Source organism: Salmo salar, chromosome ssa04, assembly GCF_905237065.1.
Source record: "Salmo salar chromosome ssa04, Ssal_v3.1, whole genome shotgun sequence".
Classification (NCBI taxonomy): Eukaryota; Metazoa; Chordata; class Actinopteri; order Salmoniformes; family Salmonidae; genus Salmo; species Salmo salar.
In genome coordinates this window covers 29,460,711-29,474,430 of record NC_059445.1, presented here as the reverse complement: position 1 = coordinate 29,474,430, position 13,720 = coordinate 29,460,711, and the positions used below count along the sequence as shown (strand labels likewise).

The 13,720-nt window shown below is 42.5% G+C and overlaps 1 protein-coding gene across 7 annotated transcripts in view; it reads left to right on the top strand.

Annotated features, from left to right (window-relative positions):
• Positions 1-293: 293 nt before the first annotated feature.
• The window catches only part of LOC106602718 (coiled-coil domain-containing protein 149), a 43,971-nt gene continuing 30,544 nt past the window's right edge, over positions 294-13,720 (top strand). For 2 of the 7 annotated variants that reach the window (XM_045716792.1, XM_014195526.2), the window contains exons 1-4: positions 6,808-7,269; positions 7,870-8,085; positions 8,255-8,612; positions 10,660-10,821. In XM_045716792.1, the coding sequence (XP_045572748.1) occupies positions 8,511-8,612; positions 10,660-10,821 (264 nt within the window). In that variant the 5' untranslated portion in view covers positions 6,808-7,269; positions 7,870-8,085; positions 8,255-8,510. Of the gene's footprint in view, positions 487-6,807; positions 7,270-7,748; positions 8,086-8,254; positions 8,613-10,659; positions 10,822-13,720 lie in introns of those variants that run through there. The other 5 variants (XM_014195527.2, XM_045716793.1, XM_045716795.1 and 2 more) reach the window with 5 other exon arrangements.

The following is a 13,720-nucleotide window of genomic DNA, read 5'->3' as shown; positions in this document are numbered from 1 at the left end:
AAAGGCTGTGAGCATTACCTGATTCTGTAGGCTATAGCCTATAAGCCTATGCATTTACCTCAAGATGAGTGTGATAAGTGCACCACCCTATGTTTAAGACCGACATTGCAGGGCATTGAGGCAAAAGGAAAACACAATATTTCGTATACAAATGCATTCAAATGTACTTTACATGTCGGAATATTTGCATAACAAATAAGACAGATCACACTGAAAGATCAGTCATATTCATATTAATGACCCTGACAGCTGCTCAATACTGCTGACGTTTCACACGCACGCACGCACGCAACTGACAGACGGAAGTGAGGTACACTGAAATAGCATGTCTTCTTCCTATGCAGGATAAATACAATGATGCTTCCCTCCTGATACTGACTGTACCGTCAAGCTTGATAAACGACAACATTGAAAGGCTGTCAGAAAACAAACGAGATGAATTCCTCAAGAAGAAGCGAAAGTGATTGGCAGGGTTTGGTCAGTGAGGTGAGTTTATTCAATATGCCACTGCCTCCATGTCAAACTTAATCCTAACCCTAATACGTCGTCTCACAGCTGTCGGTATCTTTATCACGTTGTTTGAAATAAATGTGGCTACAGTATCTCGTTTTTTAAACACTTCCTATAGCCTAAATGTTAATGTTTGTTGGGTAGCCTATTTAATCTACAACGCAGTTGCATATTTCAAATTCAACATGCTAACGTTAGCCTACAACAAACTAGAAATTATGTGTACAGGGTATTTTATTTCCAAAACAGAACCGCCACGTCGTTTCTTTTGATAAATATGACGGTTTGGACATGGAATGAGATACAACATTTTGACGCATGTTCATTTTAAATGGAAATGGATTAACCGTGGTTTAATGCGATTATAAAATCGTCCTCGTTTGTTAGGCGGGGGGCGGGGGGAGACTGCCTAGTACTGCACTATTAAACATCTAAATGTTTTTTCAATAAAGTCCATTACATGTTTTCCTGCTACGGACATAGCCTAGGCCCACAAGGAAGACTATATGCTATCCCCGATAACATTTGTGAGCATAAGGAAGTACATTTTGAAAAAAATCCATACAAATGTTTTCACGGTGTTGTACTGTTGGCCTACAGTACATTCTAAGCTTATTTACAGAAGCAATAGGTAACAATTAGGGTAAGGTTAGTCAGTCAAAAGTCACACAGGCGCAGAACAGGAATGTTGCAGCTATATAAAGCATTATGTAAACTATTCCAATCTTTATTTTGGTAATGTATTCATTAGGTGTGTAATGCAACGCTATGTACAGTTGAAGTCGGAAGTTTACATACGCCGTAGCCAAATACATTTAAACTCAGTTTTTCACAATTCCTGACATTTAATCCTAGTAAAAATTCCCTGTCTTAGGTCAGTTAGGATCATCACTTTATTTTAAGAATGTGAAATGTCAGAATAATAGTAGAGAATGATTTATTTCATCTCTTATTTCTTTCATTGCATTCCCAGTAGGTCAGAAGTTTACATACACTCAATTAGTATTTGATAGCATTGCCTTTAAATTGTTTAACTTGGGTGAAACGTGTCAGATAGCCTTCTACAAGCTTCCCACAATAAGTTTGGTGAATTTTGGCCCATTCCCCGTGACAGGGCTGGTGTAACTGAGTCAGGTTTGTAGGCCTCCTTGCTCACACACGCTTTTTCAGTTCTGCCCACAAATGTTCTATGGGATTGAGGTCAGTGCTTTGTGATGGCCACTCCAATACCTTGACTTTGTTGTCCTTAAGCCATTTTGCCACAACTTTGGAAGTATGATTGGGGTCATTGTCCATTTGGAAGACCCATTTGCGACCAAGCTTTAACTTTCTGACTGTCTTGAGATGTTGCTTCAATATATCCACATCATTTTCCTTTTTCCCTCTTCATGATGCCATCTATTTTGAAGTGCACCAGTCCCTCCTGCAGCAAAGCACCCCCACAACATGATGCTGCAACCCCCGTGATTCATGGTTGGGATGGTGGTGTTCGGCTTGCAAGCCTCCCCCTTTTTCCTCCAAACATAACGATGGTCATTATGGCCAAATAGTTCTATTTTTGTTTCGTCAGACCAGAGGACATTTCTCCAAAAAGTACGATCTTTGTCCCAATGTGCAGTTGCAAACCGTAGTCTGGCTTTTTTATGGTGGTTTTGGAGCAGTGGCTTCTTCCTTGCTGAGCAGCCTTTCCGGTTACGTCGATATAGGACTTGTTTTACTCTGGATATAGATACTTTTGTACCAGTTTCCTCCAGCATCTTCACAAGGTCCTTTGCTGTTGTTCTGGGATTGATTTGCACTTTTCGCACCAAAATACGTTCATCTCTAGGAGACAGAATGCGTCTCCTTTCTGAGCAGTATGACAGCTGCGTGGTCCCATGGTGTTTATACTGGCGTACTATTGTTTGTACAGATGAACGTGATACCTTCAGGCGTTTGGAAATTGCTCACAAGGATGAACCAGACTTGTGGAGGTTTACAAAAAAAATTCTGAGGTCTTGGCTGATTTCTGTTGATTTTCCCATGATGTCAAGCAAAGAGGCACTGAGTTTGAAGGTATGCCTTGAAATGCATCCACAAGTACACCTCCAATTGACTCAAATGATGTCAATTAGCCTATCAGATGCTTCTAAAGCCATGACATAATTTTCTGGAATTTTCCAAGCTGTTTAAAGGCACAGTCAACTTAGTGTATGTAAACCTCTAACCCATTGGAATTGTGATACAGTGAAATAATCTGTCTGTAAACAATTGTTTGAAAAATTACGTGTCATGCACAAAGCAGATGTCCTAACCGACTTGCCAAAACTAGTTTAACAAGAAATTTGTGGAGTGGTTGAAACACTCAGGTTGGAGTCATTAAAACTCGTTTATGTAAACTTCCGACTTCAACTGTAGATGTAATGTATAGGTAACAAATTACTAAAGAGGGAGCCAGAGAGAAATATAGTCTAACCAGAAAACCTGTTTCCCCCCCACTGCCTGATTCTGCTGGTCTTTGCAGATTCTGCCATTATGCTCCTGAAGTTGCTGTTAATAGGCTACACCAGCAGTCGCAACCTCATCCATTTGCAGTGTCAAGTTATCGTACCATTTCTACTGATCTGCGTGCCAGTTATGATTTTCATATGCACATTTTTGTGAATGTTTCATTTAATTTATAATTAAGTCTTCATATAACAATATCTATGTCATGTGGTTAAAAAAAAACGTATCTTAATGAAAATTATACAAATCTAAAAGTAACTTCAATTGCCATTCCCAATATGTAAAAATAGCCTACGTAACCAACAAATAAAAACATGTCCAGATAAAATAAATATCCTATAAATCACATTGGCTACGCATGGCCTGTCAGTAAGGAACTTCAAACATTGTATCAATATTAACTTTGCTAGCACGATCAGGCGGGACAAACTTCAACATTGTATATAAAATCATTTGGGCCCTCTGAGTTTTCCGTACAAATGAGCTCCTGACAGACACAGCTGTAGACTATTTTATGTTTCCACCTGATCCGAGTGTGACATTTGTTTTCCCCTTTCATGCTGAGTGGTTGTCAAAAGGGAGAGGGCTGTAAAGATTTTTCAAATAGGCTACATTGAGGAACTCTTGTCATTCTCAATGGATGTAAAAACTTACTATGTTTACTTGCTGTTTGAGGTGATGGTGAGTTAAGACAATCAGAAATAGTATCTGGGCACATTTTATAGGCCATCATTTGCGCGCACATCAGGTAGCCTAGGCCTACTTCTATGTGTAATCAGGTGCGTGTCCTTACTCAAGATTGACAGTAGCGCTCAAAACAAAAGACGATGAATAAATTGACAACTCGTAAATGTAATGAAATAAACCCCACCCCCCAAAAATGTTCACATGTAGCCTAGGTTGTGCACTCTGCAAACAACGTGTGCACTCCTACAATGACAACGTTAAGACTGTAATAAAATATTGAATGCATAAACAGAAATTACCGTAACCAAATAAACATTGTAGATTAGAAATTATGTGAATTAACGGTAAATATGGTGATACTGGTGTGCCTTCCCCGTAGCCTCACTGTTCACTGAGACGGGTGTGAATCAGACCGGTGTCTCGTGTGCCATGCATTCTTTTTTATATATTTGCCACTAGTTGACAAAATAAATCGTATATATTTGCCACTGGTCGACCAACAGCCTATTGACCAAACAATCGACTAAATGGGATCAGCCCTACTTTAAGAAAATATCTCAGTGACTTTGAAAGAGGGGTCTCAAAGGAGCATAGGGTGTTTAAAGTGTGTGCATGCGCGTGTCTCAGGCATGAGATTCCAACCAAATTGAACCATTATGGGAGATTCTGGACTAGTGCCTAAGATGGCGTTTTCCAACACCATCAACAAAACACCAAATTATGGAATTTATTGTTGAAAAATTGTCACATCCCTCCAGTAAACTTCCAGACACTTGTAGAATCTATGCCAAGGCACATTGAATCTGTTCTGGTGCCTCATGGTGGCCCAATTCCCTGTTAAGACACTTTATGTTTGACAGGGTTCCCATGGGTCCTTGAAAGTTTGTTAATTTGAGAAAGAAAAAAAAATCAAGGACTTGAAAGTTTTTGAAAATGGACATAAATAGACATGGGTCATTGAAAGTGCTCGAATTGTTATACACTGCTCCAAAAAATAAAGGGAACACTAAAATAACACATCCTAGATCTGAATGAATGAAATAATCTTATTAAATACTTCTTTCTTTACATAGTTGAATGTGCTGACAACAAAATCACACAAAAATAATCAATGGAAATCCAATTTATCAACCCATGGAGGTCTGGATTTGGAGTCACACTCAAAATTAAAGTGGAAAACCACACTACAGGCTGATCCAACTTTGACGTAATGTCCTTAAAACAAGTCAAAATGAGGCTCAGTAGTGTGTGTGTGGCCTCCACGTGCCTGTATGACCTCCCTACAACGCCTGGGCATGCTCCTGATGAGGTGGAGGATGGTCTCCTGAGGGATCTCCTCCCAGACCTGGACTAAAGCATCCGCCAACTCCTGGACAGTCTGTGGTGCATGGAGCGAGACATGATGTCCCAGATGTGCTCAATTGGATTGAGGTCTGGGGAACGGGCGGGCCAGTCCATAGCATCAATGCCTTCCTCTTGCAGGAACTGCTGACACACTCCAGCCACATGAGGTCTAGCATTGTCTTGCATTAGGAGGAACCCAGGGCCAACCGCACCAGCATATGGTCTCACAAGGGGTCTGAGGATCTCATCTCAGTACCTAATGGCAGTCAGGCTACCTCTGGCGAGCACATGGAGGGCTGTGCGGCCCCCCAAAGAAATGCCACCCCACACCATGACTGACCCACGGCCAAACCGGTCATGTTGGAGGATGTTGCAGGCAGCAGAACGTTCTCCACGGTGTCTCCAGACTCTGTCACGTCTGTCACATGTGCTCAGTGTGAACCTGCTTTCATCTGTGAAGAGCACAGGGCGCCTGTGGCGAATTTGCCAATCTTGGTGTTCTCTGGCAAATGCCAAACGTCCTGCACGGTGTTGGGCTGTAAGCACAACCCCCACCTGTGGACGTCGGGCCCTCATACCACCCTCATGGAGTCTGTTTCTGACCGTTTGAGCAGACACATGCACATTTGTGGCCTGCTGGAGGTCATTTTGCAGGGCTCTGGCAGTGCTTCTCCTTGCACAAAGGTGGAGGTAGCGGTCCTGCTGCTGGGTTGTTGCCCTCCGACGGCCTCCTCCACGTCTCCTGATGTACTGGCCTGTCTCCTGGTAGCGCCTCCATGCTCTGGACACTACGCTGACACAGCAAACCTTCTTGCCACAGCTCGCATTGATGTGCCATCCTGGATGAGCTGCACTACCTGAGCCACTTGTGTGGGTTGTAGACTCCGTCTCATGCTACCACTAGAGTGAAAGCACCACCAGCATTCAAAAGTGACCAAAACATCAGCCAGGAAGCATAGGAACTGAGAAGTGGTCTGTGGTCACCACCTGCAGAACCACTCCTTTATTGGGGGTGTCTTGCTAATTGCCTATAATTTCCACCTGTTGTCTATTCCATTTGCACAACAAGCATGTGGAATTTATTGTCAATCAGTGTTCCTTCCAAAGTGGACAGTTTGATTCCACAGAAGTGTGATTGACTTGGAGTTACATTGTGTTGTTTAAGTGTTCCCTTTATTTTTTTGAGCAGTATATTTTGTGCAAGAATAGAAATTATTTCGATTTTTTTAACAGGCTGACCACACCGCTCATGTCGTGTGCGAAATGTAGAAATCTATGTTATTCAATTATTGCACCCACACTACTCGCATGCGCCAACGAGCGTCTGCGTTGCCAAGGGCTAAAATAGAAATGAGTTATATTTCTGATGCACATCGTGCTGCAATTCCTGCCTCTCCCATCTCCTCATTGGTTTATAGAAGCAGGTACCCAAGTGCCATCTCCTCATTGGTTATACCCACGTGGGTGACTGAAAGACGAACGAGGTCAGTGGCAGTAATGCACCTAATTTATGAAAGTTGCCAATCGCAATGTAAAGTCAAGAGAAGAAAAGGCCTGGAAGGAAGAGATGACTAGAAACGATTCGGTCGACCGTTTTATGTGTGGATTAATTGGCGGAGTAGAGGACCTTGTGTATTTCAGGTAAAATAGCAACTCAATGTTTATATCCCAGGACAAATTAGCTAGCTAAATAGGACAAACTAGCTAGCAAGCTAAATTGCAATAAATGTTTAATGCTTTTCGACCTGTACCCAAATTAATATAATTGGTTCAGAGTTTGTTTTGATATTTTAACCTGCGTGTCGTGATCTCGTTTGGTGTGGGGGGACAAAATAAATGTATGCACTATGGCGCACGATGGTTTGGGAGCAGCCAGTTTGGGTTCTGCGTAATAGGTTAAGTTCCGCTGTCTGCATGTGTGTCTCCCGCCGTCTGTGAGTCCTTGTGTCACCTGCCTCGCAAGTGCGACAGTCAGGTGCATGCATGAGTGATTGAAGTTGAATGATGCAGGTTAAACAGCGGCAAGGAAGCGAGAAGGCTAACGTGAACCTTCAGCTCTGCCTGGAAAATGTACATTCCAGGACTCGAGGCTCACCAAAGACATTTACAAAGACTGGCTTGTTAAAGATCCGCGGGACGAAGAGCCTGCAACAAATCAATAAAAGTGCACGCCATGGGCGAAGCAGCTGTGACAAGCCATGCTGCTGGAGCATCACACATGACTGCACAAGTTAAAAGCAGGTAGGTCCTACTCCTGGTAACACGTAGAAAGGAATACAACAACCATAGTTAGTTACTAACGTTAATTAGTTAGCTAGATTATTCCATCTCTTCGCAGTTGGGTAAATTAACTTTAACGTTACAGAATTATTCGGTAAAATTAACGTTTGCTATGTTGTTAGCTAACGTTATCTAGATGTCTCAGTCAGTTCTCCCACAAAATCACACCTGTCAATATAGTGCTAGCAAGCTAATGTTAGCCAACTTGCGGCAAGCAGAGCTGGACAGTGAACATTTCAAATAAATGACTGAAAGTTTACATTTAGTTACATTTCCATTTTAGTCATTTAGCAGACGCTCTTATCCAGAGCGACTTACAGTAGTGAATGCATACATTTCATACATTTCATTTCATAATTTTTTTTTTTCTGTGCTGGCCCCCCCCGTGGGAATCGAACCCACAACCCTGGCGTTGTAAACACCATGCTCTACCAACTGAGCTACAGGGAAGTTAAAGGACGTTAACTGGAGTCGTTAGTGACAATGGTTCATGACTAATGCTAGTTAACGTTAACCAGCTAGCTAGTCATTTATCCGTCTTGGACACTTATTTTCTTACAGTTCCCATTCTATTGAACTAAGTGGGAAAAGTTATCGTCATCTACATCTACATCCTAGACATCTACATCCTAGACAATCTTCTACAACTACTACCACCACCACCTCAAGACAGTCTGTCATAACTGGCGTTCCCAAAGAGGACACATTGCGGGCTCAGACATTGTGGTGTCTGAATATGATGGTCTCACTACTCTTTCCACTCTAGTGAACGCACGGGTGAGTGGTATGGTTTATAAACTGTCACCTGTAACATGAAATTATTTTTAGGAACATGTTATGTTTGTTTTCATATTCTCTCTCTGTCACACGCACACGTTCACACACAGGCTAGAAACAGAAATGTGTTTGATTTCAATCTTTTTTTTTTTTTCCTTTTTACTTTTAGGTGTGCTGTTCTTAGTGATGTTCCCAGACAGTGCAATAGCCAAGACCTTCGCATGCGGGGCAACAAAGACCAGCTATGTGTGCACAGATGGCTTGGCTCCTCATTTCAGGCATTTGTTGTCTAAAAAACTGCTGGGGAGGAGGACTATGTACTTCTCTTTGATGAGAGCCTTAACAGAAAAACAGTCAAAGCAGTGTGACACGCCCATTTATGGGATGAGGACAAAGTTGTGACAAGAATTTATGATTCTAAATTCATGGGACATGCGACTGCTTTGGACCTTAAAGCTGTCTATGAGAAGAGCACCGAAGATCTACCAAAGAAAATCATGCTTCAGATCTCCATGGGTGGACCAAATGTAAGTTGGGCATTTTACTCAAAGGTTGAGAAGTCCCTCCTTGATTTTTATGTACACCTTATAAACATTGGCAGTTGCAGTCTCCATATTGTACATGGAGCATTTCAGAAGGGAGTGGAAGAAACCGAGTGGAAAGTTGACAGTGTACTGTGTACCAACTTCTGAAGGATACTCCAGCCTGCAGGGAGGACTACTTTAACATAATTGGATCATCAGATCCCCCAATGCCACTTAAGTTTTGCAAGACACCGTGGGTTGAAAATGTGCCCGTGCTTGAACGAGCTTTAAAGTTTTTACCCCATATGGCAACATGTGAAGGCTGTAGAGAAGAGATGTCCAAATCCAGGCACAAAGTCCTTTGAGGTGATTCAGAAGGCTGTTAAGGACCCTCTCATGACAGCAAAACTGAATTTTATCTTGTCAGTGAGCAAAGAACGGACACCATTCCTCACACGCTACCAGACCGATAAGCCCATGGTGCCATTGTTCAAGCTGCGTAAGAGCTTCATAAGCAGATTCATTAAGCCAGACCTCATGAAAGAAGCGAAGACTCCTCAAAAACTTCTTGATGTCTTGGTGAGCCAGTCATTCAATCACATCGACTCCTCACAGGTAGACTTGGGCTTTGTTACTTGAAGAATTGTGAGAAACTAGTCCGCAGGGAATTTTTTTTTGACAGAACATTGATGGACTTCAAAATCGCTTGCAAGAAGTGTATGCTCACAACTGTTAACAAACTCATTGAGAAATCCCCATTGAAGTACTCTCTGGTCTCGCATCTTTCTTTGATCCAAGGGAAATGGCAGGCACAAATGGAAAGATCGAAAATGGCCCTGACCTACCTTGTAAATGGTCAACGGGTGACGGAAGAAGATTATGATAACATCATTCGACAATACTCACATTTTATTGATGACATTGTCCAGGCCCAACACTCAGTTTGTATACTTTGATCCTGTCCAAGACGGCGTGAAAACATTATTTTTACATGAGTATATGTCAAAGGGCTCAGAAATCCTTGGAGACTTTGGTCGCCAACTCCTCTTACTGTCACACGGGCAAGCCTCAGTAGAGCACGGATTCTCCGTCAATCGGCAGATTGAAGTGGTGAACTTGAAGATTCATACGTAGCACAGAGATGTATAGTTGACCACATAAGAGCTGTGGGTGGCATACATAATGTGTGCATTGACAGATCGCTGCTGATATCAGTGGCATCTGCAAGGCAGAGGTATGACGCATCAAGAAGAAGAGACAGAAGAATGGATGAGCAAAAAACAGAAGACCTTTATAGATTAACTTAAAGGGAAGAAAAATACTGACAAATGCTATTGAGACCTCAGCAGACAAATTTGCACTTAAAGCGGAGAGCACAGGCAACCTCTCTTATTGCCAAGTTCAATAGCCTGAGAAGGGGTGCTAAAGATAAGAGCTCAAATAGCTGAAAAAGTGAATGACCTAAAAGTGAATGACAAAAAAAAAGTTGTGTTTTTGCACTGCGACATGTTTTGTGTTAAGCTGGTGCTAATGAAATAAACGAGGAGTTACTTAGCTCTTCAACTTGTAAATAAGTTTGTCTTTATCGCTCATCTTACACTATATATTGTTTTGCTATGCTATGTTAGAGAAGGCAAGAGACCACGTAGTCTGCCATCACTGTAACACAGCACAATTGAGAAGTGTTCACACATTCAAGCCACTCTATTTTTAATTGTCTGTGAGCTTCTGTAAAGCCTGCTAGTTCTCATTATAATAATTCTCAGTGTTGTAACTGTAATTAACCTTGATCCATGTCTCAAACTATGCCATGTTGGGTCCTTGAATTGGGCCTGGAAAGGCCTTAAAGTCCTTGAATTTGATGTTTAAGAAGGTGTGGGAACCCTGGTTGGTGTTTCCATTATTTTGGCAGTTAGCTGTACAATGTGTCCTGCTTATAGAAGTTTAATATGTCCCACACAGTGATCTCATCATGCAGGCAAGTTGCCGTTTTTACATTGTCTGATCTGCTTGCACAAGATGACAATGTGTGTTCCTGTCATGTGTACAGTTCCTGGTGTGTAAGCGCAAGTTGGAGAGCAAGAAGGAGGCCCTCCTGATTCTGTCCAAGGAGCTGGATACCTGTCAACAGGAGAGAGACCAATACCAGCTGATGGCCAACCAGCTCCGAGAACGCCACCAAGGACTCAAGAAGAAGTACAGGGAACTCATAGTGAGTCTACACCCTCGGAATAGGGTGATTTTTGTATCAGTTACATTTTCAGGATTAGGGGAGGGGGAATCTGATCCTAGATCTGTACCTAGGGGGAAACTTCACCCCGGAGCCACTACTTCACACTACTGCTCCTCACATTGCTACAATACCTTACTACTGCCAATCTCACGCACACTGAATTACTACACAAGAGGGACATTAAAGGCCTCATTCAATCAAAAGCTGTATTACCGAGTTCTAATAATTCAAAGTGACACTTCCGGTATCACAAGAAATATGAAGATCAAGTTTGATTTGTTACATGCTTTGGAAACAACAGGTGTAGACTCAGTGGCACGCTTACTTATGGGCCCTTCCAACAATGCAGAGAGGAAAAAGAGAAATAATAGGAAAATAATAACACAAGGGATAAATACACAATGAATGTATTGATAACTTGGCTACATACACAGGGTACCAGTACTGAGTCGATGTGCAGGGCTATGAGGTAATTGATGTACATATAGGTAGGGATAAAGTTACTAGTCAACAGGATATATAATCAACAGTAACAGCGGTGTATGTGATGAGTCAAGAGTTGATGCAAAAATGATCAATGCTGATAGTCTGGGTAGCTTAACTAGCTTTTTAGCAGGGTATGGCTTGACACCTGTATTTGGAGAGTTTCTCCCATTCTTCTCTGCAGATCTTCTCAAGCTCTCAGGTTGGATGGGGAGTGTCACTGCACATCTATTTTCAGGTCTCTCCAGAGATGTTAGATCAGGTTCAAGTCCGGGCTCTGGCTGGGCCACTCAAGGACATTCAGACACTTGTCCCGAAGCCACTCCTGCGTTGTCTTGGCTGTGTGCTTAGGGTTGTTGTCCTATTGGAAGGTGAACCTTCGCCCCAGTCTGAGGTCCTGAGCGCTCTGGAGTACCGTAATTTCCGGACTATTAAGCGCACCTGAATATAAGCAGCACCCATTGAATTAAAAAAAATATATATATTATTTTGAACATAAATAAGCCGCACATGTCTATAAGCCGCAGGTGCCTACCGGTACATTGAAACAAATGAACTTTACACAGGCTTTAACGAAACATGGCTTGTAACAAAAATAAATGGGCTTTAACGAAGCACAGCTTGTAACAAAAAGAAATAGGCTTTAACGAAACACGGCTTGTAACAAAAATAAATGGGCTTTAACGAAGCACGGCTTGTAACAAAAATAAAATAAATAGGCTTTAACGAAGCACGACTTGTAACAAAAAATAAAAAATTAGCAGTAAACCGTAGCCTACCAAGAAAGTTATTGGTCACTATCTTCCTCCTCCTGTGCACTGAAACCATCTCCTTCGGTGTCAGAGTTGAATAGCCTCAGAATTGCTTCATCTGATATTGGATCGTTTTCATTGTCGCTCTCGTCACTTTCATCCGGAGGCAAATCCCCCACTGAGCCCTCAACACGCAGCAGTCCAGCGTTTCGAAACCCGTTGATGATAGTGGATTTTTTGACAATGCTGCACGCTGTCAGGACCGACAAATTTGAAAGCGGGAAAAATCCATATATTAGCCGCGTCATTGTTTAAGCCGCGAAGTTCAAAGCGTGGGAAAGAAGTTGCGACTTATAGTCCGGAATTTACGGTAAGTTTTTTTCGTCAAGGATCTTTCTGTAATTTTCTCCGTTCATCTTTCCCTTGATCCTGACTAGTCTGCCAGTCCCTGCTGCTGAAAAACATAATGATGCTGCCACCACCATGCTTCACCGTAGGGATGGTATTGGCCAGGTGATGTGTGGTGCCTGGTTTCCTCCAGATGTGACGCTTGGCATTCAGGCCAAAGAGTTCGATCTAAGTTTCATCAGACCAGAGAATCTTGTCTCATGGTCTGAGAATCCTTCAGGTGCCTTTTGGCGAACTCCAAGCGGGCTGTCATGTGCCTTTTACTGAGGAGTGGCTTCCGTCTGGCCACTCTACCATAAAGGCCTGATTTGCGGAGTGCTGCAGAAATGGTTGTCTTTCTGGAAGGTTCTCCCATCTCCACAGAGAAACTTTGGACCATCAGATTTTTGGTCACCTCCCTGACCAAGGCCCTTATCCCCCGATTGCTCAGTTTGGCCGGGCGGCCAGCTCTAGGAAGAGTCTTAGTGGTTTTTAACTTATTTCATTTAAGAGTGATTGAGGCCGCTGTGTTCTTTTTTTTTTTTACATTTTAATTTAACCTTTATTTAACTAGGCTAGTCTGTAAATAAGAATTTGTTAACTATGACGGCCTACCCCGGCTAAACCCTAACGACACTGGACCAATTGTCCGCCGCCCTATGGGACTCCCAATCACGGTCGGTTATGATACAGCCTGGAATCGAACCAGGGTCTGTAGTGACTCTTTTAGCACTGAGATGCAGTTCCTTATACCGCTGCACCACTCTTGGGGATCTTCAATGCTGAAGAATGTTTTTGGTACCCTTCCCCAGATTTGTGCCTCAACACAATCTTGTCTCGGAGCTGTAAGGACAATTCCTTTTGATCTCATGGTTTGGTTTTTGCTCTGACTGTGGGACCTTATAAATCATGTCCAATCATTTGGATTTACCACAGTTGGACTCCCATTTAAGTTGAAACATCTGAAGGATGATCAATGGAAACAGGATGCACCTGAGCAAAATTGAGTCTTGTAGCAAAGGGTCTGAATACTTATGTAAATAAGGTATTTCTGTTTAATACTGTTACGGATACAGGTATCCTGTGTGTTTCTTTTCTCTCCTCCCCTCACAGGTGGCAATCATCATTCCCCAATCTGTCACCAATCAGTCATCAATCTGAAGACACACCTCCTCCTGTTTCCATTAACCAATCACATCCCCTTTCCCTTGGTTTAAAAACCCATTCAGTTGTTTTCCCCAGCTCTCTCTCCCTCT